At 47.4% G+C, this 27425-nt stretch overlaps 1 protein-coding gene and 1 long non-coding RNA gene across 4 annotated transcripts; both read right to left on the bottom strand.

Moving 5' to 3' along the window:
• Positions 1-1179: 1179 nt before the first annotated feature.
• Positions 1180-18952, bottom strand: LOC123404346. 2 transcript variants are annotated; one of them, XR_006611750.1, is made up of 3 exons: positions 18910-18952; positions 18476-18542; positions 1180-1398 (listed from the first exon to the last, which is right to left on the bottom strand). It is a non-coding gene; the product is annotated as an uncharacterized LOC123404346 (long non-coding RNA). The 2 variants fall into 2 exon arrangements; XR_006611751.1 differs by lacking the exon at positions 1180-1398 and adding an exon at positions 18221-18263.
• Positions 18953-20834: 1882 nt separating this feature from the next.
• LOC123406239 (cyclin-dependent kinase F-4-like) lies at positions 20835-26598 on the bottom strand. 2 transcript variants are annotated; one of them, XM_045099724.1, is made up of 17 exons: positions 26342-26598; positions 25065-25310; positions 24416-24767; positions 24260-24338; positions 24099-24167; positions 23925-24014; positions 23703-23841; positions 23390-23492; positions 23254-23306; positions 23106-23172; positions 22870-22978; positions 22295-22360; positions 22141-22209; positions 21992-22058; positions 21799-21912; positions 21597-21710; positions 20835-21494 (listed from the first exon to the last, which is right to left on the bottom strand). In XM_045099724.1, the coding sequence occupies exons 3-17, from the start codon at positions 24421-24423 to the stop codon at positions 21256-21258; spliced, it is 1386 nt and encodes a 461-aa protein (XP_044955659.1). In that variant the 5' UTR covers positions 24424-24767; positions 25065-25310; positions 26342-26598; the 3' UTR covers positions 20835-21255. The 2 variants fall into 2 exon arrangements, with proteins under 2 accessions (XP_044955659.1, XP_044955660.1); XM_045099725.1 differs by having other exon boundaries at positions 24416-25310.
• Positions 26599-27425: the final 827 nt, after the last annotated feature.

The following is a 27425-nucleotide window of genomic DNA, read 5'->3' as shown; positions in this document are numbered from 1 at the left end:
GCACATAATTAAATTAACATTAGTAAAATTACCGTTGCTGAGGCACTATATTTTGTAGAGCTTCATTATTCCACTGATTTATCCATTCAATGTTTTCTGCATTCCAGTCCACACCAGATCTGCCCATATTGCTCATCCTGTAATTATAGATAACAAAAAAATTCAAGAATAGTTGATGGAATATCTATTTAGCTAGGTCACATCTTACTTACTTATGAGTTTCTTCGTCGATACATCTTGGAACCGATGGTGGAATATCTTGATATAGACCGAACTGTCTCATGACACGGTCAGGATTATACGGTTCCACAAACCATAGCTAGAGTAAATTGCAGCGAGTCATCCAAAAGGCACTATCTCTCACGCATTCCACTGGCATGTGTTGCGAACCAAATACCATATCAATGTGCGCCTCAGTCCACGGGTTCCATGTTATTAGTGAGTCGTTAAGAAGCTCAAACTGATCATGGTATATGGGGTAACAATTTTTTGCAATTTTAGTAGACCATTTTTTCGACCCAGCATCCACCGACTGGACATAGTTACAACACCCTCACCATAGTTGTACGGGGTTGCGGGTTCTACTATCTGCGGTCGTCCTACAGGTAAGTATTCCCAGGACCACAATTGTAGAAACTCGTAGGAGACACAAAGTAATGGAGCTTTAGATGTGAATGCAGTTTTTTGTGTGGCATCACACAACCCTCGGTATGTGTGAGAAAGCAAAGCAGAACCAAAGCTATATGGTGGATTTTGGGGTAAAGGTTCGTCTACTATCTTTGCGGCAAAATAGATGAGACCAGGCAAAACTACCTCCCCGTGAGAATTAGGAAACATCACACCGAAGAGCCACAACAAATATGCAAACAAGTGTCTCTTCGTTGTCTCAGGATCAGCATGGGTAGATAAAATTTCGAAGTTAATACGAAGCCAGCTGAGTGGGACACCTCGAGGCGGACCAGAACGATCTGATATGGGCATTTCGAGCCTCAGACGGACAGAGACATCTGCTGGCCAATTAGGAGAAACTCGTGGATGTACCACTGGCACACCTCTAATTGGTAAAGCTGTGATCATTGACACATCTTTTAGAGTAGGTGCAAGCTCTCCACATCGAAAGTGAAATGTGTGGGTCTCCGGTCTCCATCTATCAACGAGCGATGTCAAAAGGGATGGGTCGGCAGTAAAACTACCTCGACGAGCTGCGATGTTCGCAAAATGTAGGAGTCCATAAGCCTCAAGGTGTTCAAGGAACCGATTATGTATTGACCAGGGCGTCTTTACAGTTCGAAGCCGGAAGGTCTGAGGAGGATTTTCATGATTTGGATTTATGAAAAGCTGGCAACGGTGGTGGTTGTCGTGATAACCATTCAAAAGCTGGGGCATTTCAGCCATAACCTGCAATCACGATGAAATTAAATTAAATATTCCGAATATTACATCACGATGAAATTAAAATACATATTCCGAATATTACATCACGATGAAATTAAAATACATATTCCGAATATTACATCATGATTAAATTAAAATACATATTCCGAATATTACATCACGATGAAATTAAAATACATATTCCGAATATAACATCATGATTAAATTAAAATACATAGCATGATTACATATCACGCAGTGTTGTTGTTACGATACGGACACTCCCTACGCGGGTGACCAGCACACCTACATACGCGGCATCGCCTTGGTTCTCCCAACTGGCTGTGGTCCATGTCATTGCAATGACGCCTAGACTGACGCCGTCCCTTGCTGGTTCGCATCAATGCGGGATCTGGAACCCATGTGGTGCCTTCTGGCCATAATTGCTTGTAGTTCGTATCAATGCCCCATGCCCAAAACTAACCGTTCCAAGTGTTGTACAAATTGTGCATGTTAAAGTATGGTGATACGTATGGCTTGTGACGCCCTCGGCTTAATCGTACGCTAACCATACACGCAAGTGCGTACGATCAAACCCAAAGACTCACGGGAAGATATCACAACACAACTCTAGACACAAATAAAATAACATCAGCTTCATATTACAAGCCAGGGGCCTCGAGGGCTAGAATACGAAAGCTCGATAAACACACGAGTCAGCGGAAGCAACAAATATCTGAGTACAGACATTAAACATGGGGTGCATTAGAGAAGGCTAGCACAAAAGATACAACGATCGAACGAGGCGAGGCCTCCTGCCTGGAAACCTCCTAACTACTCCTGATCATCAGCGGCCTCCACGTAGTAGTAGGCACCGTCGGGGTAGCAGTCGTCGGCGGCGGGGACCTCCATCTCCTGGGCTCCATCATCTGGTCGCAGCAACGGATCAAGGGGACAAGGGGGGAGCAAAGCAGCGGTGAGTACTCATCCAAAGTACTCGAAAGTCTTACATCAGAACTATTCTAATATGCATCAGTCTCAAAGAAGGGGGGTATATGTGGACTGACTGCAACAATGCGAGAATAGAGAGAGAAGGCCTAGTCCTATCGAAGACTAGCATCTTCAGGGTCTTGCAGCAATAGACGAGAGTAGAACAGGGGGGGTAACATTAATAGTCATATTGTTGTAGCAATATTAAAGTGAGGTCACGCCTAAAGATCCTCCCTCGACTCCCTACGAGGAAGCAATCCCGAGGCAAACTAATTCCAGTTAAGTAACAATTGTAGTTGTAAAAGACCGGGGCACAACTCCAAGTCGTCCTGTAATCGTGGACACGGCTATCCGAATAGTTAATTTTCATCCCTGCAGGGGTGCACCACATGTCCCGTCACGCTCGATAACACTCTGGCCGGACATACTTTTCTGGGTCCTGCCCGGCCTCGGAATATCGACACGTCGCAGCCCCACCTAAGACTAATCAGAGAGGCCAGCCCGCCGGTCCAAATCCTAAGCACAAAGGGTTCGTGGGCCCAGTTCCCCTTCACGCTCCTGCACATGGCCTGGGCGGCCGACGTCAGTCCTAGCATCCCTTAATCACAAGCGCGATATATCTCGGGACCACTCGGGCGCGCGCTGCTACATTGCTGGCATCTGAAAAGCTTCGGCTGATACCGCGACGCCGAGTACCCATAATTCTTCCCGCGTAGCCGGTTAGTGCGAAAAGGTCTCCGACCAACCCAGATCAAATACCCAAATCCATTAGCATTTTAATTAGGCCATCAACACAATCTCACGGGAATCCACCCGTCTTACAACTAATCACCAATGATCCCAGTAACATGGTCGAGTAACTGTGTGGTTGTAACATCGGGGGAATCCGAGGTATCACCCTCGTTGGATTCCGAACGATGTACCCGTCAAGGTGGGCTTAGAGGAATCACCCTCGGGGGTCCCACACTTGAGGGGTTGCACGACAGAGGCGTCATCAGGAATGGTGAAAGAGGAATCACCCTCGATAACCACGACCGACTAGCTATACTACAGAGATATCATCAGGAGTACTTAGCGAGGTGTCACCCTCGGTACCCGATAGTATCTCTGTAGCGTCGTACAACGAAGGGGGGGTGAATGTGCTGTGTCAGGTCTGGCTCGTGGATCAGAGATCGAGATTTGAAAACAAGCGGGGCAACTGAACTACGGGGTCAGAGGGGATGACTGCTCCACCTATACTAAGCAGGTTAAAGGTACAGGACTAAAAGTAGCAGTTCATCAAAAATAGGCTATGCATCAGATATAGGAGTTAACTACAACAGTAGCAAATACTAATGCAAGCAGTAGGAAGAAAGACATATGCGATATAGGAATGATCAAGGGGAGTTTGCTTGCCTTGCTGCTCTGCGGCAAAGGACTGATCGGCAGGGTCGTAGATGTACCTGGCAGCAGCATCAGTCTCGGGGTCTACCGGTAAGAAGAGGGGGAAGAAACAATAAATAATAGCACCGATGCAACACAAAGCATGACATGGCAAGATGCAGGCTAGTCATGAGCTAACGCAGCAACATCCGTCATAGACGGGTCGAAAGAATATCCGATGATATTTTCCGGGTCTCGAGCTACTACCGGTTATACTGGAAACGATGGAAAAGTTCCAAGTTTGCTATGCTAGGGACGCGTGACAGACGAATGGACCGTGTATCCGGGTTCGTCTCGCTTTGCTGATCAACTTTCATGTTGAAATTATTTTGATCTGACTTACGGATTATTTTATATTAATTTTCAAAGTTTTATTAATTATTTAGGAATTAAAAACACATTTAGCTATTTTTATAAAATCCTATTATGACATCATCACGATGTCATGCTGACATCAGCAGTTGACTGGTCAACTGACCAGCGGGTCCCGAACGTCATAGGCACAAGTTTTATTTAAGATTAAATATTATTTAATCAGATTAATTTAGTGGGGGACCCACGTGTCATACTCTAATTAGGTTAATTAATTATTATATCTATTTATTTATTTATTTAATAAAAACATTATTTGTTGTTTTTATTTTAACTATCGCGTGGGGCCTCCCTGTCATAGACAGCGGGTCGATGGCCCCACCGGTAAGTGACCCTAGGCCAAAAACACCTTTTTTAATCACAAATACATAACCATACAAAAGTCATATTTCTCCACATGCCTATATACGCAAATACATACATAAATACGGGTATCAAATACATACATACATACATACGGAATACAACATTTATTTCTTTATTTTCTCTCAAAACTCTCATCTCCCTCTCTGTCAACAGACAACACAGAAACAACTCTGTGCTAACTCAACATAGAAGAACCAAAAGTTCAATCCTTCCTACCGGAGTCTACCGTCGACGGATCGGGGTCCCGTTTGCCGGAACGGAACCGGGGCGGCGAGGAGAACGACATGGTGGGAGGAGCCCGAGGAGGGGCTCACCGACGTTGACGGGAGGGGCCGGTGAAGCCGGAGTTCGCGGGAAGGGGCGGAGGAGACGGCGTGGAGGCGGACGAGGCGGTGACGGTGACGATGATGCCGGTCACCGGAGAGGTCGTGCCGGCGAGGGGAAGCCGGCCGGATCCGGCGAGGCGAAGAAGTCTTCCTGCCCGGTCCCTCCTGGACCGAGCGGGAGGAAGGCCGACGGGGGCGGGGTTGTAGGCCGGCGAGGTGGAGGGCCGAGGTGGCCGGGGCCCCTGCCGGCGGGGTGGAGGCCGAGGGGGGGGCGGCTCGCCGGCGGGAAGGAGGAGGCCGAGGGGCTCGCCGGCCGGGATGATGAGGCCGTGGGGGGAACTCGCCGCCGGAGGAGGAGGAGGCCGTGGGGGGGCTCGCCGGCGGGAAGTCTCGCCGGCCAGGGGAGGAAGTGGATCTGAGGGGGGGCGAAGGAAGGAGAGGAGGGCTCGTGGGGGGTGGGTCTGGTTCGTGCGTGGGGGAGTGGGAGGGAGAGACGCGAGGGGAGGGGTCACGAGAGAGAGAGAGATGGAGGCGCTGTCGGTGGGGGGGGCCCACGAGGGGAGGTTGGCGGCGCTAGGAAAACGGGGGGAGTAGCGAGGGGGGGCTCCCTCGCCTGGGGGGAGGCGCTAGGGTTTTGAGGGATGGGGTGGCCGGCTGGGCCTTTTGGCCAAGTTGGGCCGGTTGGTTTTTCCTTTTTTTTATCTTTTATTATTTAATATACTATTTAACTTTCTTTTTAAATACTTTTCTTATACTTTCTTTTACAATTTATTATACATACTTCTAATTCTTTCTTTTATTTATTTATTTTTATTTACTATACTTCCTTTATTCATCTTATTCAATATCCACATTTAAATATATAGTGTTTACCGATAATCCCTAAAGTGCCCGATTCGATATTATAATCCGTTAGGGAATTTTTTTTGATAACTCCCCCACGTTTTTATTTCAACAACACCAAAATCTTTTCTCGGCTGACTTTATTTTAAAGCTTCGAATTTGATTCGGTTTCAACCAACACGAGATCATTGATATCACTTCCGATGACGTGGCATCATTAGCGCGGGATCAGTGTCGCTTAATTACAATCATTACTGTAGCAAAAGTCGAGGATGTCACAATTCCCCCCTACTAACAAGAATTCTTGTCCCGAGAATTAAGAGGTAGAAGGAAAGAGCCCGGGGTATTCATCACGAAGATGATCCTCGCGTTCCCAAGTGGCTTCATCTTCAGAGTGATTTGACCACTGTACCTTAAGGAACTTGGTGACCTTGCGACGAGTCTTACGTTCAGCTTGGTCGAGAATGCGGACCGGATGCTCTTTATAAGAGAGGTCTTGTTGTAGCTCAAGCATATCGTGATCCACTGCTCGAATAGGGTCCTTGAAGCAGCGACGGAGCTGAGAAACATGGAAGACATCGTGAACCTGAGAAAGGTTCGCCGACAGTTCCAATTGATAAGCCACTCTTCCACGCCTTTCGAGAACAGTGAAAGGACCAATATAACGAGGAGCTAACTTGCCCTTGATTCCGAAACGGTGTGCACCTCTCATGGGTGTGACACGAAGATAAGCCTTTTCGCCAGGTTGATAGGCCATATCTTGATGATGACGGTCATACTGACTCTTCTGACGAGACTGAGCAGCCTTCAGATTCTCATGAATAATGCGGACTTGATCTTCGGCATGTTGAATTATATCCGGACCGAAGAGTGATCGTTCCCCAGTTTCTGACCAATTCAGAGGAGTTCGACACCTTCGCCCATACAATACTTCGAAAGGGGCCATCTTCAGACTAGCTTGATAGCTATTGTTGTAAGAGAACTCGGCATACGGGAGAGATTCCTCCCATTTCTTACCGAAAGAAATGACACAAGCTCGAAGCATGTCCCTGAGAATTTGGTTGACTCGTTCAACTTGTCCCAGGGATTGAGGGTGAAATGCAGTGCTGAAGGACAGATGAGTCCCCATAGCCTTCTAAAAACTTTCCCAAAATTTTGAAGTGAACAAGCTGCCACGGTCCGAACTGATTACCAACGGAATACCATGAAGTGAAACAACTCTTGACATATAAAGATCTGCCAGGTGACTAGCATTAATCGTTTCTTTGACGGCCAGGAAATGTGCAACTTTGGACAGTCGGTCAATGACGACAAGAATAGCATCATTACCTTTCTGAGACCTGGGAAAACCAGTGACGAAGTCCATTTCAACGTGGTCCCATTTCCACTCGGGAATAGAGATAGGTTGTAGAGTTCCAGCAGGCTTTTGGTGTTCTGCTTTGATACGCCGGCATATATCACATTCTGCCACATAGCGTGCAATGTCTTGTTTCATATTGGGCCACCAGAATCTTTGCCGGATGTCTTGGTACATCTTGGTACTACCCGGGTGAATAGACAATGGTGTGTCATGAGCTTCTTCCATCACCTTCCCAGTCATCCTGAGATTTTCCTTCTTATTTGGGACGAATAGGCGACCCTTGAAATACAAGGCGCCACCTTCATCAACAGTGAAAAAGGAGGGTTTACCCTTCGCAATATAGCTCTTAATCCTGTCGACATCATCGTCAAAGTCTTGCAGATTCTTTATGGAGCTCACAAGATCTGGTTCAACCACTAGGTTACTGAGGGAACCCTGATTAACAACACGAAGGTTCATCTTTTGACACCCTTCAGGAGGGGGAACAAGGTAACCCTGAGGAACAATGTGGAGGTTCAGCTTACGGAATTCCTCTTGCAGACGATCGTGAACCTGATGAACCTGGAGGTGGTTGCAGTATGACTTGCGACTTAAGGCATCAGCCATTACATTAGCCTTGCCAGGGGTATATGATATACTACAGTCAAAATCTGCTATACGCTCCATCCATCTTTGTTGACGCAGGTTCAGCTCCGGTTGAGTGAACAAGTACTTCAGACTTTGATGGTCGGTGTAGATTTCACAGCGATTACCGACAAGGTATTGTCACCATTCCTTCAATGCATGAATGACTGCGGCAAGCTCGAGATCATGAACTGGGTAGTTATCTTCATGAGCACGCAGTTGACGTGAAGCATAAGCGATCACCTTGCGATCCTGCATTAGGACACAACCTATTCCTTGACGAGAAGCATCACAGTATATGACGAAATCCCTTTTCGTATCTAGAGGAGCAAGTACTGGAGCGGACGTCAGTTTGTCCTTGAGCGCCTGGAAACTTTCCTGACATTTATCAGTACATTCATACTTAACACCTTTGTGAAGCAGGTTGGTTAAGGGCTTCGCAATCTTGGAGAAGTTCTCGACGAATCGACGGCAATAGCTGGCGAGTCCGAGAAAACTTCTGACTTGCTTGACATTCTTCGGGGGAGTCCAGTCAAGAATAGCTTGAATTCGTTCGGGGTTGACCGCAATACCATCCTTGGAAATCACATGACCAAGGTAAGTCACTTCGTCTATCCAGAACTCACATTTGGAATACTTCGCATAGAGTTTATGCTCCCGAAGCTTATCCAGTACAAGACGAAGATGTTCAGCATGCTCTTCTTTGTTCTTCGAAAACACCAGAATATCATCCAGATATACCACGACAAATTTGTCGAGGTAGTCCATGAATATATAATTCATCAGTCGAGAGAAGGTTGCCGGTGCATTGGTTAAGCCGAAGGACATGACGGTGTACTCGTATGATCCATATCGAGTAACAAAGGCGGTCTTTGGAATATCCTCCTTGCGAACACGGATCTGGTGGTATCCCAATCTCAAGTCGAGCTTAGAGAAAACGGTGGAACCAGCAAGTTGATCATACAAATCATTTATCCGAGGGAGAGGATATTTGTTCTGAATAGTGGCCTGGTTGATAGGACGATAGTCTTGGACCAATCGATTTGTCCCATCCTTCTTCTTAACAAAGAGAGAAGGTGCTCCCCAAGCAGAGGAACTCGGACGGATGAAACCCAGACGGAGCGAGTTGTAAATTTCTTGCTTAAGTTCAAGGAGTTCATGTGGTGGCATTTTATAAGGACGCTTGGCAATAGGAGTGGTACCGGGTACCAAGTCAATGACAAACTCGACAGCTCGAGCAGGGGGAATCCCCGGAAGTTCTTCTGGAAAGACATCTTGAAATTCTCGGACCACTGGTATGTTTTCAATCCCTTCAAGAGGCGACGCATTTAATGCATTCAAAGCATACAGTCGTGCCTCAGCATTACGGACGAGATGCGCATGGTAGCTTATTACTTCATCTGAAGGGTGTAGGAGGTGGACGGTCTTGGTGGCACAAACGATCGATGCCGTATGAGCTTTCAACCAGTCCATCCCCAATATGAGATCAATGTTGGATGACTTTAGTAGGATGGGGTTGGCAAGGAATTCTAATCCTTCAATTTCAACTGGAACATGGGGGCAAACCACAGAGGTTCGGCATTCGCCCCCAGGGGTGTTTACCACTATCGGGATGTTCATCTCTTCGCTCCTAATGTCATGCATGTATGCAAAATTTTCCGACATAAAGGAATGTGATGCTCCTGTATCAAACAATACAGAAGCAGGTACTGAGTTAACGAGAAGTGTAGCCATCATGGTAGCAGGCTGGTCTTGAGCTTGACCCATATCAATGTTGTTGGCCTGACCACGAACATAAGCAGGCTTAGTGTTGAAGTTGCGGTTCTGGTTGTTGCCACTGCCAGTTGCCAGAAGTGTCAGCTGATTCGGTTTCTGCCTGCAGTCTCTAGCACGGTGACCTGGACGGCCACACTTGAAGCACAACCCGTCCTCAGGGCGGGAAGGAGGAACTCGAGGCAGTGGAGCTGGAAGCCTCGGCTGCCTAGGTGGTGGAGGAGGCAGGCGAGGTGCAGCATAGGACGGCCTCGGAGTAGGAGCAGGTGCATGATACATGTTGTTGGGAATCCAGATCTTCCGCTTCTGTGCAGATGAGCCCGAAGATGAGCCCATGTCACGGTTGCGCTTGCTGCTATCTTTGTATTCCTGCAGACCAGTCTCAACCTGAATAGCCTTGTTCACCAGGGTGGCGAAGTCAGCATAGTCCTGAACGAGGAGTGTCAGCTTGATATCAGGGTGGAGGCCTTCACGGAACTTCTCCTGCCTGCGTGCATCAGTCGCAATGTCTTCTTCAGCATAGCGAGATAATTCCAGAAATTCCCGCTGATAAGCATCCACAGTCTTGTTGCTCTGGACCAAGTTGCGGAACTCACGCTTCTTCCGGTCCATGATTCCCTGGGGAATGTATCGAGCACGGAAAGCAGCCTTGAACTCTGCCCAAGTGATGATAGTCCCATCGGGCTGAGAGCGCCTGTGACTGTCCCACCATTGAGCAGCGGGACCCTTCAGAAAGTAGGCGGCAAAGTTGACATAGCTCGCCAGGGGCACATTGGCAGACTCCAGCTCATAGGAAATGTCATGGAGCCAGTCATCAGCATCTAGAGGCTGAGTTGAGCTGCGGTAGATCGCAGGGTTGAGACGGCAGAAGTCTTGCAGTGTCACGCCTTGCGGTTGGTTCATGTTCGGCCTTTGGAACTGATCCATGAGCCCTTGCATAAACTGGCGGTTCAGCTCAAACTGTTGGATCATCCCCGCCATATACTCAGGAGGCGGGGGTGGTGCATCGTTGGTAGGGGCACGCGGGCGGCTAGCTGGTCTAACCATCCTGTTAAATATTTAGCAGGGGTAGTTTAGCTTAAAGTAATTGAAAGGCATCGCACGCATTCATGAAGTGATTAAGCATAATGAAAGGGAAATGGGATAGATACTCCATAGTAGTTGAGTTCGACATACAGACCCATACATAAGTTCGATTACAGACTAACGATTACAAATTCGAAATTTGGCGATAGCCCGGACGCATTAGACGATATCCTGGACTCACTAGGCGGCGCGCAGGCACGCGGTGGAAGAGTACCACAACGAGATGTAGCGATAAGGCTACATCAACGTCGGAGAGGACGATCGAATCCTGGTAGCTGGCGGTGATAGAAGGTAGGGACAGGACCCTGTGTCCCGTGTGACTCTGGTGAGGGTACCGCATCCAGTTGAGCAGATGAGGTCCAAGTGCAGGGGTTCTACCCCCAACATCAGTCCACTTGGGAGCTGATGGTAGCTCTGTCCTGCTCGGCTCGCGGATGCGCATAGGTGGAACCCTCGGACAGTGTGATGGCTGCAGCTCTGTCAACGCGTCGTAAAGACGAGCGCGCGTAGCATACAACTCCACAATCAGAGCTCGGAAAGCACGATCCATTGCCTCAGTGTACTGCACCAGAATCCGCGCGTCGTAGCGACGCGTCACGTAGGGGGCGCAGACAGCGACGTAGGAACGGTCGCTGCGCTCCCGAACGTCAGAAGCGTAGGCAGTGAGATCAGACCCAGTCTCATCCCCAGCAGGAGCATGCGGGATGTATCTGAAAGGGCTCTCCTCCAGGTGAGGGTACGCTCCACGGAGACGGGTGATGGCGATGTAGGCCGCATCATGGACGGCCATCTCGACCGACACTCCAATACCACAGAACACGTGGCGCTCGAGGGTCTCGCCGCCCCTCTGGTCGAAGATGCGAACCTCAGCCTGGTACTGGTACTGGTTGTACTCGCGGAAATCCTCGAACACAGTGTACTCGGGGTACCAGCGATATCCCAGCCTGGTCAGGAGATCGACCAAAATGGCCGGGAACCCAGTCGTCTCAGTGGCCTGTGTCAGGCGCACGTGCTGTCTTGCGGGACGCATCTGAAAATAAGATTGACGGATGTCAATGACAGTGTGTGTAATACATATTCAGGAGAAAAAGAGTAGATAGTCCAGCGCTCCGGATCAATGTGATTCGAGAACCTAATGTTAGAGTTAGTAAAATCTTTGACCCAAAAGAGAAGAGAAAGTAGAGCCCAGAGTATAGGAAAGGAGTAAAAGATACTAATACCACCCAATTGAGATGTGGGCCCGTAAGCCACAACATCAGTGTTAGTAAAGTTTTTCAAACACTAGACTCAACTTCGGCCAAGGAGTTGGAAAGGGGGCTACCTACAGGCAGTTGGCTCTGATACCAACTTGTGACGCCCTCGGCTTAATCGTACGCTAACCATAGACGCAAGTGCGTACGATCAAACCCAAAGACTCACGGAAAGATATCACAACACAACTCTAGACACAAATAAAATAACATCAGCTTCATATTACAAGCCAGGGGCCTCGAGGGCTAGAATACGAAAGCTCGATAAACACACGAGTCAGCGGAAGCAACAAATATCTGAGTACAGACATAAAACATGGGGTGCATTAGAGAAGGCTAGCACAAAAGATACAACGATCGAACGAGGCGAGGCCTCCTGCCTGGGAACCTCCTAACTACTCCTGATCATCAGCAGCCTCCACGTAGTAGTAGGCACCGTCGGGGTAGCAGTCGTCGGCGGCGGGGACCTCCATCTCCTGGGCTCCATCATCTGGTCGCAGCAACGGATCAAGGGGACAAGGGGGGAGCAAAGCAGCGGTGAGTACTCATCCAAAGTACTCGCAAGTCTTACATCAGAACTATTCTAATATGCATCAGTATCAAAGAAGGGGGGTATATGTGGACTGACTGCAACAATGCGAGAATAGAGAGAGAAGGCCTAGTCCTATCGAAGACTAGCATCTTCAGGGTCTTGCAGCAATAGACGAGAGTAGAACAGGGGGGTAACATTAATAGTCATATTGTTGTAGCAATATTAAAGTGAGGTCACGCCTAAAGATCCTCCCTCGACTCCCTACGAGGAAGCAATCCCGAGGCAAACTAATTCCAGTTAAGTAACAATTGTAGTTGTAAAAGATCGGGGCACAACTCCAAGTCGTCCTGTAACCGTGGACACGGCTATCCGAATAGTTAATTTTCATCCCTGCAGGGGTGCACCACATGTCCCGTCACGCTCGATAACACTCTGGCCGGACATACTTTTCTGGGTCCTGCCCGGCCTCGGAATATCGACACGTCGCAGCCCCACCTAAGACTAATCAGAGAGGCCAGCCCGCCGGTCTAAATCCTAAGCACAAAGGGTTCGTGGGCCCTGTTCCCCTTCACGCTCCTGCACGTGGCGTGGGCGGCCGACGTCAGTCCTAGCATCCCTTAATCACAAGCGCGATGCATCTCGGGACCACTCGGGCGCGCGCCGCTACATTGCTGGCATCTGAAAAGCTTCGGCTGATACCGCGACGCCGAGTACCCATAATTCTTCCCGCGTAGCCGGTTAGTGCGAAAAGGTCTCCGACCAACCCAGATCAAATACCCAAATCCATTAGCATTTTAATTAGGCCATCAACACAATCTCACGGGAATCCACCCGTCTTACAACTAATCACCAATGATCCCAGTAACATGGTCGAGTAACTGTGTGGTTGTAACATCGGGGGAATCCGAGGTATCACCCTCGTTGGATTCCGAACGATGTACCCGTCAAGGTGGGCTTAGAGGAATCACCCTCGGGGGTCCCACACTTGAGGGGTTGCACGACAGAGGCGTCATCGGGAATGGTGAAAGAGGAATCACCCTCGATAACCACGACCGACTAGCTATACTACAGAGATATCATCAGGAGTACTTAGCGAGGTGTCACCCTCGGTACCCGATAGTATCTCTGTAGCGTCGTACAACGAAGGGGGGGTGAATGTGCTGTGTCAGGTCTGGCTCGTGGATCAGAGATCGAGATTTGAAAACAAGCGGGGCAACTGAACTACGGGGTCAGAGGGGATGACTGCTCCACCTATACTAAGCAGGTTAAAGGTACAGGACTAAAAGTAGCAGTTCATCAAAAATAGGCTATGCATCAGATATAGGAGTTAACTACAACAGTAGCAAATACTAATGCAAGCAGTAGGAAGAAAGACATAGGCGATATAGGAATGATCAAGGGGAGTTTGCTTGCCTTGCTGCTCTGCGGCAAAGGACTGATCGGCAGGGTCGTAGATGTACCTGGCAGCAGCGTCAGTCTCGGGGTCTACCGGTAAGAAGAGGGGGAAGAAACAATAAATAATAGCACCGATGCAACACAAAGCATGACATGGCAAGATGCAGGCTAGTCATGAGCTAACGCAGCAACATCCGTCATAGACGGGTCGGAAGAATATCCGATGATATTTTCCGGGTCTCGGGCTACTACCGGTTATACTGGAAACGATGGAAAAGTTCCAAGTTTGCTATGCTAGGGACGCGTGACAGACGAATGGACCGTGTATCCGGGTTCGTCTCGCTTTGCTGATCAACTTTCATGTTGAAATTATTTTGATCTGACTTACGGATTATTTTATATTAATTTTCAAAGTTTTATTAATTATTTAGGAATTAAAAACACATTTAGCTATTTTTATAAAATCCTATTATGACATCATCACGATGTCATGCTGACATCAGCAGTTGACTGGTCAACTGACCAGCGGGTCCCGAACGTCATAGGCACAAGTTTTATTTAAGATTAAATATTATTTAATCAGATTAATTTAGTGGGGGACCCACGTGTCATACTCTAATTAGGTTAATTAATTATTATATCTATTTATTTATTTATTTAATAAAAACATTATTTGTTGTTTTTATTTTAACTATCGCGTGGGGCCTCCCTGTCATAGACAGCGGGTCGATGGCCCCACCGGTAAGTGACCCTAGGCCAAAAACACCTTTTTTAATCACAAATACATAACCATACAAAAGTCGTATTTCTCCACATGCCTATATACGCAAATACATACATAAATACGGGTATCAAATACATACATACATACATACGGAATACAACATTTATTTCTTTATTTTCTCTCAAAACTCTCATCTCCCTCTCTGTCAACAGACAACACAGAAACAACTCTGTGCTAACTCAACATAGAAGAACCAAAAGTTCAATCCTTCCTACCGGAGTCTACCGTCGACGGATCGGGGTCCCGTTTGCCGGAACGGAACCGGGGCGGCGAGGAGAACGACATGGTGGGAGGAGCCCGAGGTGGGGCTCACCGACGTTGACGGGAGGGGCCGGTGAAGCCGGAGTTCGCGGGAAGGGGCGGAGGAGACGGCGTGGAGGCGGACGAGGCGGTGACGGTGACGATGATGCCGGTCACCGGAGAGGTCGTGCCGGCGAGGGGGAGCCGGCCGGATCCGGCGAGGCGAAGAAGTCTCCCTGCCCGGTCCCTCCTGGACCGAGCGGGAGGAAGGCCGACGGGGGCGGGGTTGTAGGCCGGCGAGGTGGAGGGCCGAGGTGGCCGGGGCCCCTGCCGGCGGGGTGGAGGCCGAGGGGGGGGGGCTCGCCGGCGGGAAGGAGGAGGCCGGGGGGCTCGCCGGCCGGGATGATGAGGCCGTGGGGGGAACTCGCCGCCGGAGGAGGAGGAGGCCGTGGGGGGGCTCGCCGGCGGGAAGGCTCGCCGGCCAGGGGAGGAAGTGGATCTGAGGGGGGGCGAAGGGAGGAGAGGAGGGCTCGTGGGGGGTGGTCTGGTTCGTGCGTGGGGGACTGGGAGGGAGAGACGCGAGGGGAGGGGTCACGAGAGAGAGAGAGATGGAGGCGCTGTCGGTGGGGGGGGCCCACGAGGGGGAGGCTGGCGGCGCTGGGAAAACGGGGGGAGTAGCGAGGGGGGGGGGCTCCCTCGCCAGGGGGGAGGCGCTAGGGTTTTGAGGGATGGGGTGGCCGGCTGGGCCTTTTGGCCCAGTTGGGCCGGTTGGTTTTTCCTTTTTTTTTATCTTTTATTATTTAATATACTATTTAACTTTCTTTTTAAATACTTTTCTTATACTTTCTTTTACAATTTATTATACATACTTCTAATTCTTTCTTTTATTTATTTATTTTTATTTACTATATTTCCTTTATTCATCTTATTCAATATCCACATTTAAATATATAGTGTTTACCGATAATCCCTAAAGTGCCCGATTCGATATTATAATCCGTTAGGGAATCTTTTTTGATAACTCCCCGACGTTTTTATTTCAACAACACGAAAATCTTTTCTCGGTTGACTTTATTTTAAAGCTTCGAATTTGATTCGGTTTCAACCAACACGAGATCATTGATATCACTTCCAATGACGTGGCATCATTAGCGCGGGATCAGTGTCGCTTAATTACAATCGTTACTGTAGCAAAAGTCGAGGATGTCACATGGCTCAACACTAATTTGTTGATCTGGAGCTGCCCGCAATACGTGACTGCAAGGATATCCCAGAAGCTTGGGCTTGTTGCAAGTGCACTCACACGAGGTCGCGCCAAGCGTCACAGCTTGTTTTTTTGCTCCCCTGTGGTGACCCTTCACAAACTTTGCTCGCACACTAACTTCCCATTTATTCCTAAGTGCATCTACCTGCCTGCACCCATGTCTTTGCGACTTCTTTGCTTTGTCATCAAGATGTCTTTGCATCTTCTCAGACCAGGTCTTGTTCAAATCAACTAGCGCCTTGGCAACGGTGACTCTATCAACAAAGTATGACACAGTCCGGTTCCAAGTTTCATCAATTAGTGCTGTGATAGGTAGTGCCCTCACCCCTTTAAGAACACCATTGTACACCTCGGACATGTTGCTTGTCATTATACCGTATCTAGCGCCAGTGTCATGAGACTGCGCCCACTTGTACAAATTAGGACAATTCTCATTAATCCACTGGCTCAAATTTATTGCTGTTCGACGACCCCTCCGGTCTTCTCTCGCCGGGAGGGATGCGCGCTCGATCTGACCATTGATACCTGCCCAGATAGCATTCATTTTTGCTGTAGTTTTCTGCATGCACATCCTCTTGAATAGCTTGAACCAATCTTTGTTTTTGAATTTCGAATAAAAATTAGCTGCCAAATGCCTCATGCACCACCTTGTCTCCAGATCGGCCCACCCCCAATCTGGATCTTGTGAGGCCTTAATTATCTCAAGCGCGCTTAATAGTCCGGTGTTGCGATCAGAGATGATGCAAACCCCTTCCCGATCTTTGATGACACCCATCTTCAGGCAACACAGGAACCATAGCCAACTATGTTTGTTTTCGCTCTCCACTAGTGCATAGGCAATAGGAAGAAGTTGATTGTTTGCATCAGCTGCCATCGCCACTAAGAGTGTGCCCTTGTACTTTCAAGTGAGAAATGTACCATCAATTGATACAACCGGACGACAATGCTTGAATGCTTGTATAGTCTGGGCGAATGCCCAGAATAAGCGGTCCAGGATTTGCTCGTCCGGGTTCAATGGATTTGGACGTTCTTTCCGGAAAACTTGAGTCCCCCTGTTAGCAACTGAAATCTGATGCAACATTCTAGGGGCAAAAGAGTACGCCTCCTCATAGGTTCCATACCACCTCTGAAATATCTTTTCCTTTGCATGACGAGCCTTGCTATAGCTGACAGGGAAACCAATCAGATCAGATGCAGTTGCACGCAAAGCCCTAATACTAATATTAAGACTTTGCTGCACAATGGTTTGCATCACCTGTGACACATATTCTGCAGTCACATTGCGGTGCTCTAAAAGAGTGACGGTTTGCTCACAACCATGTTGCTCTATTTTTGTGACATGCCATGGCTGACATACCCCAGGCTTCTGGCGAGCAATAACTCTTCCGCGGCAACCCGCTTCGCGATGGATGCATATGAGCTTCAACTCCTTTTTATCAGACTGCTTCACTCTATGTTGCCTGTGTATAGCAATTGCATAGCTATGTATTGCTTGTTTAGCAGATTTCTTATCTGGGAAAATCTGTCCAACGGCTAGACTCCCCGTGTCTAGGCCAGCAACAGAGTGAAATTCATTGGTGATGCTCATAACCTGTAAAAACTCTCGGTTGATTGCTGCAGTGACCGCATTCTCAGGAGGAACAACTTCATCATCATCTGATTCCGAAGACGCAGAAGAATGACCATCATCGTCATCATCTAGCGCCTCCGGCAATCCCTCGACATGTTCGCTCATGTCAACGACCGCAGACCAATATCCCGTGTCATACACTTGTTGGCCACCTGTTGGTTCCGTTGGGCCGGCGTCGGGGGCTACAGTTATGGCCACTTGTTGGCCACCCCTTGGTTCCGATGGGCCGGCGTCGGGGGTTACAGTTATGGCCAACTCGGCCTCACCGGCACCGCTACTGCACTCGGCGACATCACTGGCAGAAATGAACTCCACATAAACCATGGGTTGTCCATACATGGAGTTATTGGGATTGCTTGCAAAACCCATGTACGACGCCCATGCTCTTTCACCAGTAACCCGTCGCAGAACCCAACGATTTCCTCCCTCAACCACGAAAGCCTCCAGGGTCATTTTTTTTCCATTCATCGCTGAACCAAACACCGATCAGATGCACCTTCTAACTGCCGCATACTCTACATTAACCATGTCTTTCACTACAACCGTAGTCATCCCACACCTAGACACATCCACACCAGAAGGACCCTCACGTACGATGTGCCCATAAAACACTAACAAATTTTCCATAGTACCTAACGAGCAGCCATATTTACATCGTTAGTCCAATTAAAAATCATATTTTTATATTTACATTGTAATAACAACACCCATTACTTATCTTTTTTACATATAACAATTTAACAACATCCATTACATCTACGCATAATAATTTATATTGTATCATTTATCTTGACACTACATCTATAAAATAAATAGAAGATGAATTACAATATGTCATTCATACCTCTGGTTTAAATAAGGATATCCTTCCGAATATAATATATCACCAGAATAATATCAGCGAATTCCACCTATTTTCATATGAACAAAAATATTACACACATAATTATTTCCGTGCTAGCAAAAGTCTAAAAATACATACTGCGTGCATATATATATATATATATATATATATATATATATATATCACGAGTCATATTTCTACGGGGTTGACAAATTATCAAATAAACAAATATATTACACACGCGTCTTGCATGTAATAATACTAATGGAGCTAACATATTATTACATGTTTTTTACAAAAATGCTAGTTACATAGGCATTTTTCCGGCTCCTTTCTAAATACCAGTTGCATGCAAACACGAACAAATCATCGGTAATATATGAACATAGTCGACCTATTATCACATGAACACAAATATGAACAAAGTCTCATACCTTGATCTTCAACTTAGTAGTTCATATCGCATGACAAAATAGTTCCACAAAAGTGATAATACGCTCCCTAAGACAAAAGAAAACACATACTTAGAAACTAATCAAACAAAATAAAAACATCATGCATGCAAACACGACCAACACAAATGGAAAGCTCTTACCTTGATCTATCTTTTCTTCAACTACAACGTCTTCAAAATAGTTCCACAAAAGTGATAATACGCTTCCTAAGACAAAAGAAAACACATATTTAAAAACTAATCAAACAAAATAAATACATCATGCATGCAAACACGACCAGCAGATATGGAAAGCTATTACCTTGATCTATCTTTTCTTCAACTACAACGTCTTCAAAATCTAACTTTAAACCGTCCTAAATCGCCACTTAAACATTCATACGGAGTAGCTCTTGAGAGAAAGAGAAGAGAGTGAGAAAGAGAAAGAGAAGAGAGTGACACGGGAGGCAACGGCAGGAGAAGAGAGTGAGAGAGGAGGCAGCGATGCGGTTCGCTTATAAAGAAGAAGTTTCGCACTGTTTCGTCGGTGGGAGGGGGAAAAATTCCCACTGTTTCGTCGGTGGGAGCGGGAAATATCTGTCTCAGCCTGGGAATCAGCGCGTATGGAAATCAGCGCAATCAGCAACAGTGTCGGCCGGTCTGCCGCGCGGAAACAGTGTCGGCCGCCTCCTCCCGAGGCGGCAAGGCCCGCCTGGCCGCCTGCTCCCGAGGCGGCAGGGCCCACCGCTCTGTCGCCGTTACGTTGCAGCCGGGCGGGAACGGGATCTGGCGTCGGCCGCCTGGCCTCGTGACGGCAGCCCTGCCGACCGCCTGCGCCCGTGGCGGCGGGCCCCAGCCGCCTCGTGCGGTGGCGGCAGGTGCCACGTGCCGCCTGGCGCGCCTGCCGCCACCCGGGGTGGGGGTCCTTTTCTTCCTTTTCATTCGCAGCTGGTCTCTTTTAGCAATCTCGTTCGACAGGGGGTCCTTTTGAACAAAAATTCCCGCCACTGGTACTGTCTTCCTCGTGGTCACGCACAGAAACGTCCGTGCAGCTCGTTGTTGTGCCGGCAATCGGTGTGGTAGCGGCCGCAGTTGCTAGTTGCAGCAAAAAAACATTCCCCACCATCGCCGAAGGTAGCTGTTGTTCTCGTCGGTTGCAGCAAAAATACGGCAGCCTCCATCGCTGGTAGCTGTCGTTGTTACCGGTTGTAGCAATGATTTGGCCGGTTCAAGCAAAAAAAAAAAAAAAAAAGGTCGTCGCCGCTGCCGTCGCAACTCGGCCATTGCTGATGGTAGCAAAAACAGCTGCCAGTTGTAGCATTCGGCTGGGTCGCAACTCGGCCATTGCCGACGGTAGCAAAAACAGCTGCCAGTTGTAGCATTCGGCTGGCTGATTGCAGCAAAAGAAAGCTGGCACTACCGTCGTGGCAACACGGCCGTCGCTGGTGGTAGCTGCCGCTGTCGCCGGTTGCAGACCTGCCCTGGCCGGTTCCAGCATCTGAGTTTGCCGGTTCCTCCAGCTGAAACCGCGCGCTACCTAATCCGACCTTGGCTCCTGCACGGTCCCGGCTCGGCCTCGGCCCTCGGGGCAGAGTTTTTGCCTCCTTCTCTTCTCCCAAATAATCGACTTGCAGCATTTATCTTTTGACAGTGCAACCTAGTCAATTTTTCCGGATCAAATGGTGGAAAAAATCACTTACACCGTTTCACTTTTTTGGAACCCGTTACATTTTCTCGGATCGAATGGAAAAAATAAATTGACTTGCACCAATTCAATTTCAGGCAAACTTACCAATAGCAAATGCTATAAAAATCTGTTCAGACAAAGAGACCCTAAACACTGAAAATGTAAGGGAGATACCTGTCATGGTGCAACGAAAAATAAGAACGGACTCCCCAACAAATTTAAAATTTGACCAGCCAGGATACACTAACATGCTCTATAAAATCTCAGCAAACTGTACAAGCGAAACCAAGTTATCCTCTTCATTGGAGGGTTTGTTGACTGTTAGATTGCACATGAACAGGACAATGGTCCGCGATATGAACGAATGATAAAACTAGTTCACAAACTCAGGACAAACAAAGACCACACATGTTTTGTTCATAGACAGGACAAACTCAGGGCATGGGCAAATTCACACCCCAGTACAGCGAAAGATCAGCAGGCTCGAGCCCATTCGCAACACATTCTCTACCGTGGCACCTGAACGAAGCAAGCAGGGGGAGGAAACAACCAGAAGGACCATGAACAGGCAAAACACTCGGTCGGCTCTGAGGCAAACCTGGTTTTAGCTCCGTAGCCTACATGCCTCTCTGCAGCCGATCGGTTCTTCACTCTACTCCTTTAGCTCACCAACTTTCTTGTCAATCTCTTTGCCGGAGGGATTTCATCGGATTTCCCAAGGAAGTCTGACTTGAGATGCCCAGCCTTCAACAGCGGGACAGGGGGCTTCACAGTCGTGCGTGTTCGAGAGGTCACAGACATATGAGCAAGCCTTTCGGTGATACTCGAAACCTTATGAACCGTTGCCCGACCAGTTTCAGGTAAGCTGCGTGAATGCCTTAACATCGGGTTTGCGTTCACTATAGTTCCAATGAAAAAAAAGACAAAAGGTCTTCATAATCAGATCACAAGCTTTGGGATGGAAATTTCACAAAGCAAGCAGCTTTATATACGAAACTTGCCTGGGCTATTCCTTGCCGGTACTCGACTAGTAGTTTGTTTGGTGTTACTCTCAGCGGGCCGTGTACTTTTTTTCTCTGGTGCCTGGCGATCCAATTGAAGTTTTCTTTGCACACCTGGAAGATGGATAAACAGATTTACGATATAGCTGGTAATGCTAGGTAATTATGAGCACTTCATGAAAAGAGAGAATATATATATTACCGATCTTAGATAAGCTGTTCGGTTTTATAGAAATGTTGCCAGCAGGTTTGCTTGTGGAGAGAGCTCCAGTGGAGTATCTCCGAGCAATGTGCCCTGAAACTCCTCTTACTCCAACTGAAACAAATGGACCGATCATAATAAAACAAGGGCTTTAAGAACAAACATGCTATGGGGCGAAAGTGTGTATACTAACCACCCGGAGGAGTTTTAGGGGGACCTGCAACTTTTGGCCGGACAGAAGCTGGAACATATGTACAATCCTAATGGTTGGATGACAAGAAGAAAACCGATCAATCTCCAGAGCAAAGACAAAGCAACATAGTAATCAGAAGAATAGTTTACCTTGAAGAAGGCATGCTGGAGAACTTCCGCAGCTTTCGGTCTCTTGCAAGGATCCCACGAGCACAAAGACTACAAAATGTAGAAGGAAAAGGAAAATCAGGAAATCCAATGATTTTGGGAATGTCATCTAGGACAAAAGATTTGAAGGACTTACGGATATAAGGTCGACTGCCTCACTACTGGCTGATTTCATTACCTCCGACAGTTGATTGCCTCTGATCTGCATATACAAACCACTCAAGATTGTTAAATTAAGCCCAGAACGAGTATCCATGTGCATTCATAGTGCACGAGATCACATATAACCTAGGTTAAAGTCATGAATCAAGTTAGAATAGGATGTTGACTCATGTATTGTTTCAAATCTAACAGAGTTGCACTGCATAAACCATGCATAACATTAAAAAGGTGTGAAAGCTACACAATATGCAAAGTGAAGCAGCCCCGATACTCTCAAGAAAACAGGATCCACATGATTAACATGAGGACGTAAAATGCACGACGACGAAGAAAATAACACAGTTCACAGATGCTAGTAACTTACAGATACTCAAATAACAGGTACTCCCTCTGTAAAGAAAATATAAAGCGTTAGGTCACTAAAGTAGTGATCTAAACACTCTTATATTTTTCTACAGAGAGAGTATTAGTTATACTGCTTACACAAGAACGGCTGACCCGGACAACCACAACAAAAAGTACTAGAGACAAGGAAAGATGAACATTGACCTGTGGGAACTGATACTTCATCGCTTCTGCAAGAGACAATCCCTGGGGCCATGTTTGCTCGTCTGGACTACCAATAACGTTGCAAATCTTGAGAATTTCATCCGCTTCACTAGATGAAATAAGAAACAAGAAGTGATCAAAGACGGTAACTACGAGGGGAAAGGAACGGATACAATCATACAAAGTATGGAGAGAGTGCCAGTCACAATAGCAGAAGATATGGTAAACCATGTTACCTTGTGCCAGGGAAAAGAGGATGGAGTGTCAACAGCTCGGCCATTATGGCACCCATTGCCCACATATCTACCAAGTTTTGAAGAAGGTCCATTTATTAGTTGGTAGCATGTGTAGGCAAGCACAAAGTAGAAAGTAGTAGGTTCTTACCAACTGCAGAATCATAAGCAGATGACTGGAGCAATACTTCAGGTGCTCGGTACCTAAGGCATTGAAACACATAGGGGTTAAGAAAAAGTATATCATTGTTGTTCTCTGCGTGTGGGGTTATGGGAGCAGCGCTAACCAGCGTGTTGACACATATTCTGTGTATGGTGGTGCAGATGAAACTTCTCTTGCTAGACCAAAATCTGCTAGCTTTAGGACATCTTTGCTAACCAGCAGATTCTCTGGAATGGTATAGCAATATAGTTAACAAAACAATAAAATATAAATGAATGAAGAAAAAAATGCATCAGTTGATCTGCAAAATTGGAACGCCTATAGCTGCTAGAAGGCTTTAACAAACAACTCACAATACACTAGTGTCAGACTTCCATTTACTTTGGCTGGTAGAGAAATACAGGGAAGGGGATAGATGAGAACATAAGAAATCCTACCTGGTTTGAGGTCACGATGAAAGTATCCCCTCTGGTGCATATAAGCAAGAGCCTGGAAAATCTGAAAGCACCAATTACGGACATCTGACTCCGCGAAAGGCTTGACTCTGTCTTTCATAAGTTGGTAGAGATTGCACTCCTAAATGAAACAATGGACAACATTCAACAAAAGCATGATATGTGGTAGTTATAAAGGTTGTTATCAATCACATGCCCAAGTACCATGTATTCCATTATGAAGTATAATATATCATTTTCCCTTATGACCTCCTTGAGCTTCACTATGTTAGGGTGATTCATGCGCCGCAAAGACTTCAATAAAGAAGAGATGTTATTTGAAGGAAAGTAATATGCTAGAGAACATCAGAGAGACGATTACATGTCTGGTTAAAGTACCTTTACTTCACGTAAACTCATACATTCCTCGAAAGAATAATATTTTCTCTTCATTTTCTTAACGGCCACCTACATTAGATTAATATAAAACATTCACGTCAACTTCATTGTTTCAGAGTTCAGGTAAAGATAACAAGAGTGATATATCATAGGATACGTACAACTTCACCATTTTGTTTATTTATAGCGCGCCATACGCTCCCGAATGTCCCATCACCAACTTCTTTAATCAACTTAAATCTGCAAAGATAAGGCGCTCTAAGAAAAATGCAACCCAAACTGTTATCCAGAGGAGAGAAAAATACAAAAAAGTTTACCTATCCATTTTTCCGGTAATTTTGTTGCCTGATAGAAGCTTTTTTCCTTTGGGACAACTAGGTATCAAGAAAAATCAACAACAAGCACAGAGAAGTGTTTCAAAGTCTAAGCGACCAATATCTTGTCTATCAGTTCGCGCAAACAGATATATTATCCGTCAATTGAACAGTGGGCCTCCACTAGCTTGTGCTGTCTTGGATTTGGTCCCCTTACGAAGATCCCACAGCAACCATAGTAGAGTCGCAGAATATAGCAAGGATGAGCCTTGACCTCAGATGGTATACAGCAAAGCAAATGGCAACTAACTAGAGAGTGACAGATGGAGACTGAATGCAGTAAAGATGATTCACCCTGCATATAATAGCAAAGAGAGAAAAAAAATTAGAATGTTTCAAGAGATATGGTTGATTTAGTTTTTCACATGCTAAGACATGGGTGAAAGAACAGTCTGAACTCCCAAAAGTAGAATTTAATTATTCTACAAGCACATCATTAGCCAGTTTACATGGTCAGCATCTACTACTGAATTTGACTACAATGAGAAGTTACTCTGGAGATGATGTACTGATAGACAGAGAATACAAAATGGGATGATAAAAAACTTAGCAAATAGAACAAAAGAAAGGAAAAACAAAGCAGGTATTTTACATGTAAATGTGGAGCATGGACTGGAGTATCGCTTCAGGATCGCCTCAGCCCGCTGTCGTTGAGCATAGAACCACTATGTGCAGTTCACCAGAGAGAAGAGTTGGGTGTTCCCACCGGCTAAAACACGCCAATCAGAAGTTTCTTCGGAAACAAATAGCTTGCACTGAAGGTGATATGCCCAGAAGACCACTTTTCCCATGTCTTTGATGGAACACTTTAAGCTCCCAGGATCACTGCTGGTGCAATCTGATACAATGTATTTGAATCAGAATGCTGTGGTACATTCCAAAACTTTTTGTACTCAATGACATTGCATAGTGTATGCCAAAGGAACTAAAATCATTTCCATGAAGCATGAACATTGGTGCACCACAGAACCATTTGGATCATATATAATGCAGACGACTGACGACCTCAATTAGAAAACAACACAAATTTAGCAACATTTCCAAATCTTGTTTTTGCTAGAACCAACATGAATGCGCATAACGAAACCTAGTTCTCAGGGAAATATCAGAATTAGATATAGCACTCTTTTACCTAATCGCATAATACCAGGCATACATTAATACCAGGGTAGAAGTGTATAACATTGGTGGAGCTGGACATTGCAAACCATATCGATATCAATGATGCTATTCATCAATCACAATAACGACCCGGCATCTCAATTGGCATGGTGATCAAGCTATACCGGTGCTTGAAACATCGAAATTCGAAAATAATGTTGCTATCTCATATTACTGGCTCAAACGGTTTTATGTAGCAAAATCCACACATATATGTAGAAACATCCCCCAACTGAAAATATCGCCTGAGGTTGGGATTGATGGGGAAACGCCAACATTGCTACCGTGTTTTTTTCTGAGTTTCTTCTCTGTCAAACTTGTGCATTGCAACCTTAATACAATTTACATTGCAGGCACAAAAACAATCACATAGACTGTTTTTCTCATCTATAGGAAGAAAAAAGACGCCTTTTAACGGGAAAAAGGGGACCTTTCCGCGCAAAAAACTAAATCAGCCAACAAAAGGAAAGAAGAAAAATCCGAACAGAAAAGCACCGCAACATAATCCTGAAAACAAGCTAACGCAGCACCGCGAGGCACAAACCTAGACATGGATTCGCATTGGATGGAACGCCCGCTGGCCGCTCAGATCCGGCGCCTGGGACACAGATCCGGGGCAAACCGCTGGGAGCAAGCAAAGCGAGGAGGGAGAGGGACGGAGCGCGACGCGAGAAAGGCGGAGGCAATGGAGCGGAATCGATGCCATACCTTACCAGGCGGGCAAAGGAGCATAGGGTGGTGGTGGTGGTGGTGGTGGCTCCCCACGTGCCGCGTGTCGGCGCGGCCCACCTCAGCCCAGCCCCGAGCGGCGCGGCGCAAAGGAGGAGGCCTGTGGGGCGCGGCGCCGGTGATTGTGTCGCCGTGGCGGCGGCGGCGGCGGCGTGGAACGGCGCGGGCGGAGGCGGGGGGGAGAAGAAAGAAGGGAGAGAAATGAGCCGCGGCCTGCCTCCCACCGCACCCTCCCCTGGCTTTCTACCCGCGACGCGCCCCGTTACTTTTTATAACCGTGGCCAACGTCCATCCCCGGCAGGGCACCGCGTCGCCTCTCGCGCTCCGCCGGCCTCCACCCCCTTTTTTTTAACCTCTCTCTCTCTGGTCGGCTGACCAAGCCCCTTTTCGTTTGGGTTTGTTTGCCCCAGCGGAGGGGAAGCGAGGCAGAGTATTCCTGTCTTTTCACCCGCCCCCTACCAGCCCCGCCCTCGGATTGATTGCCATTGACGCTTTGGGGTGGGCGAGGTGAGGTGAGGTGATGGGGAGTTCGTAACCGTGTGGACTTCTCGTCACGTCCCCCGCCCGACGTTGATCGCCGGTGGTGGTTACCGAATGCGGTGCAACGGCGACGGATGCCCCTGCCTCCACAATTCCACATGTCCATCCAACGTTCCAAGCTGCGTTGCCACTAGCTGTTCTTCACTGTAACGGATCCCGGAGGACCCAACCTTGCCCACCAGTCGCCACCACCGTGCAAAAAAGGTTACAACTAAAGGTGATCCGGCCATTCGGGTAATCACGAGCAACAGCGCACGGGGCCAGGCCATCGGCCATCGGCCATCCATCAGCGCTGTCTCTACATTCCGTGCCATTGACAGCATCATGGGGGGCTGGTCCCCAGCCTCGCTCGCTCTAACTCTACCCACCACGGCGCCGAGTGGTGCGCGTGTTTATGGCGTTTGGATTGGACCGGACGCAAGCTAGCGACTCCATTCTCTCCGGTTGGTGGCCGGTCACATGGGCATGATGCTGATCGGCGTGGTGTGATCCCAATCTGTTTTATTCAGGAGCAGGGCGGGCA

This window comes from Hordeum vulgare, chromosome 6H (genome assembly GCF_904849725.1).
Source record: "Hordeum vulgare subsp. vulgare chromosome 6H, MorexV3_pseudomolecules_assembly, whole genome shotgun sequence".
In the NCBI taxonomy this organism is placed as follows: domain Eukaryota; kingdom Viridiplantae; phylum Streptophyta; class Magnoliopsida; order Poales; family Poaceae; genus Hordeum; species Hordeum vulgare.
Note: the sequence above shows the minus strand (reverse complement) of the source record. Positions and strands in the feature narration are given on the sequence as shown.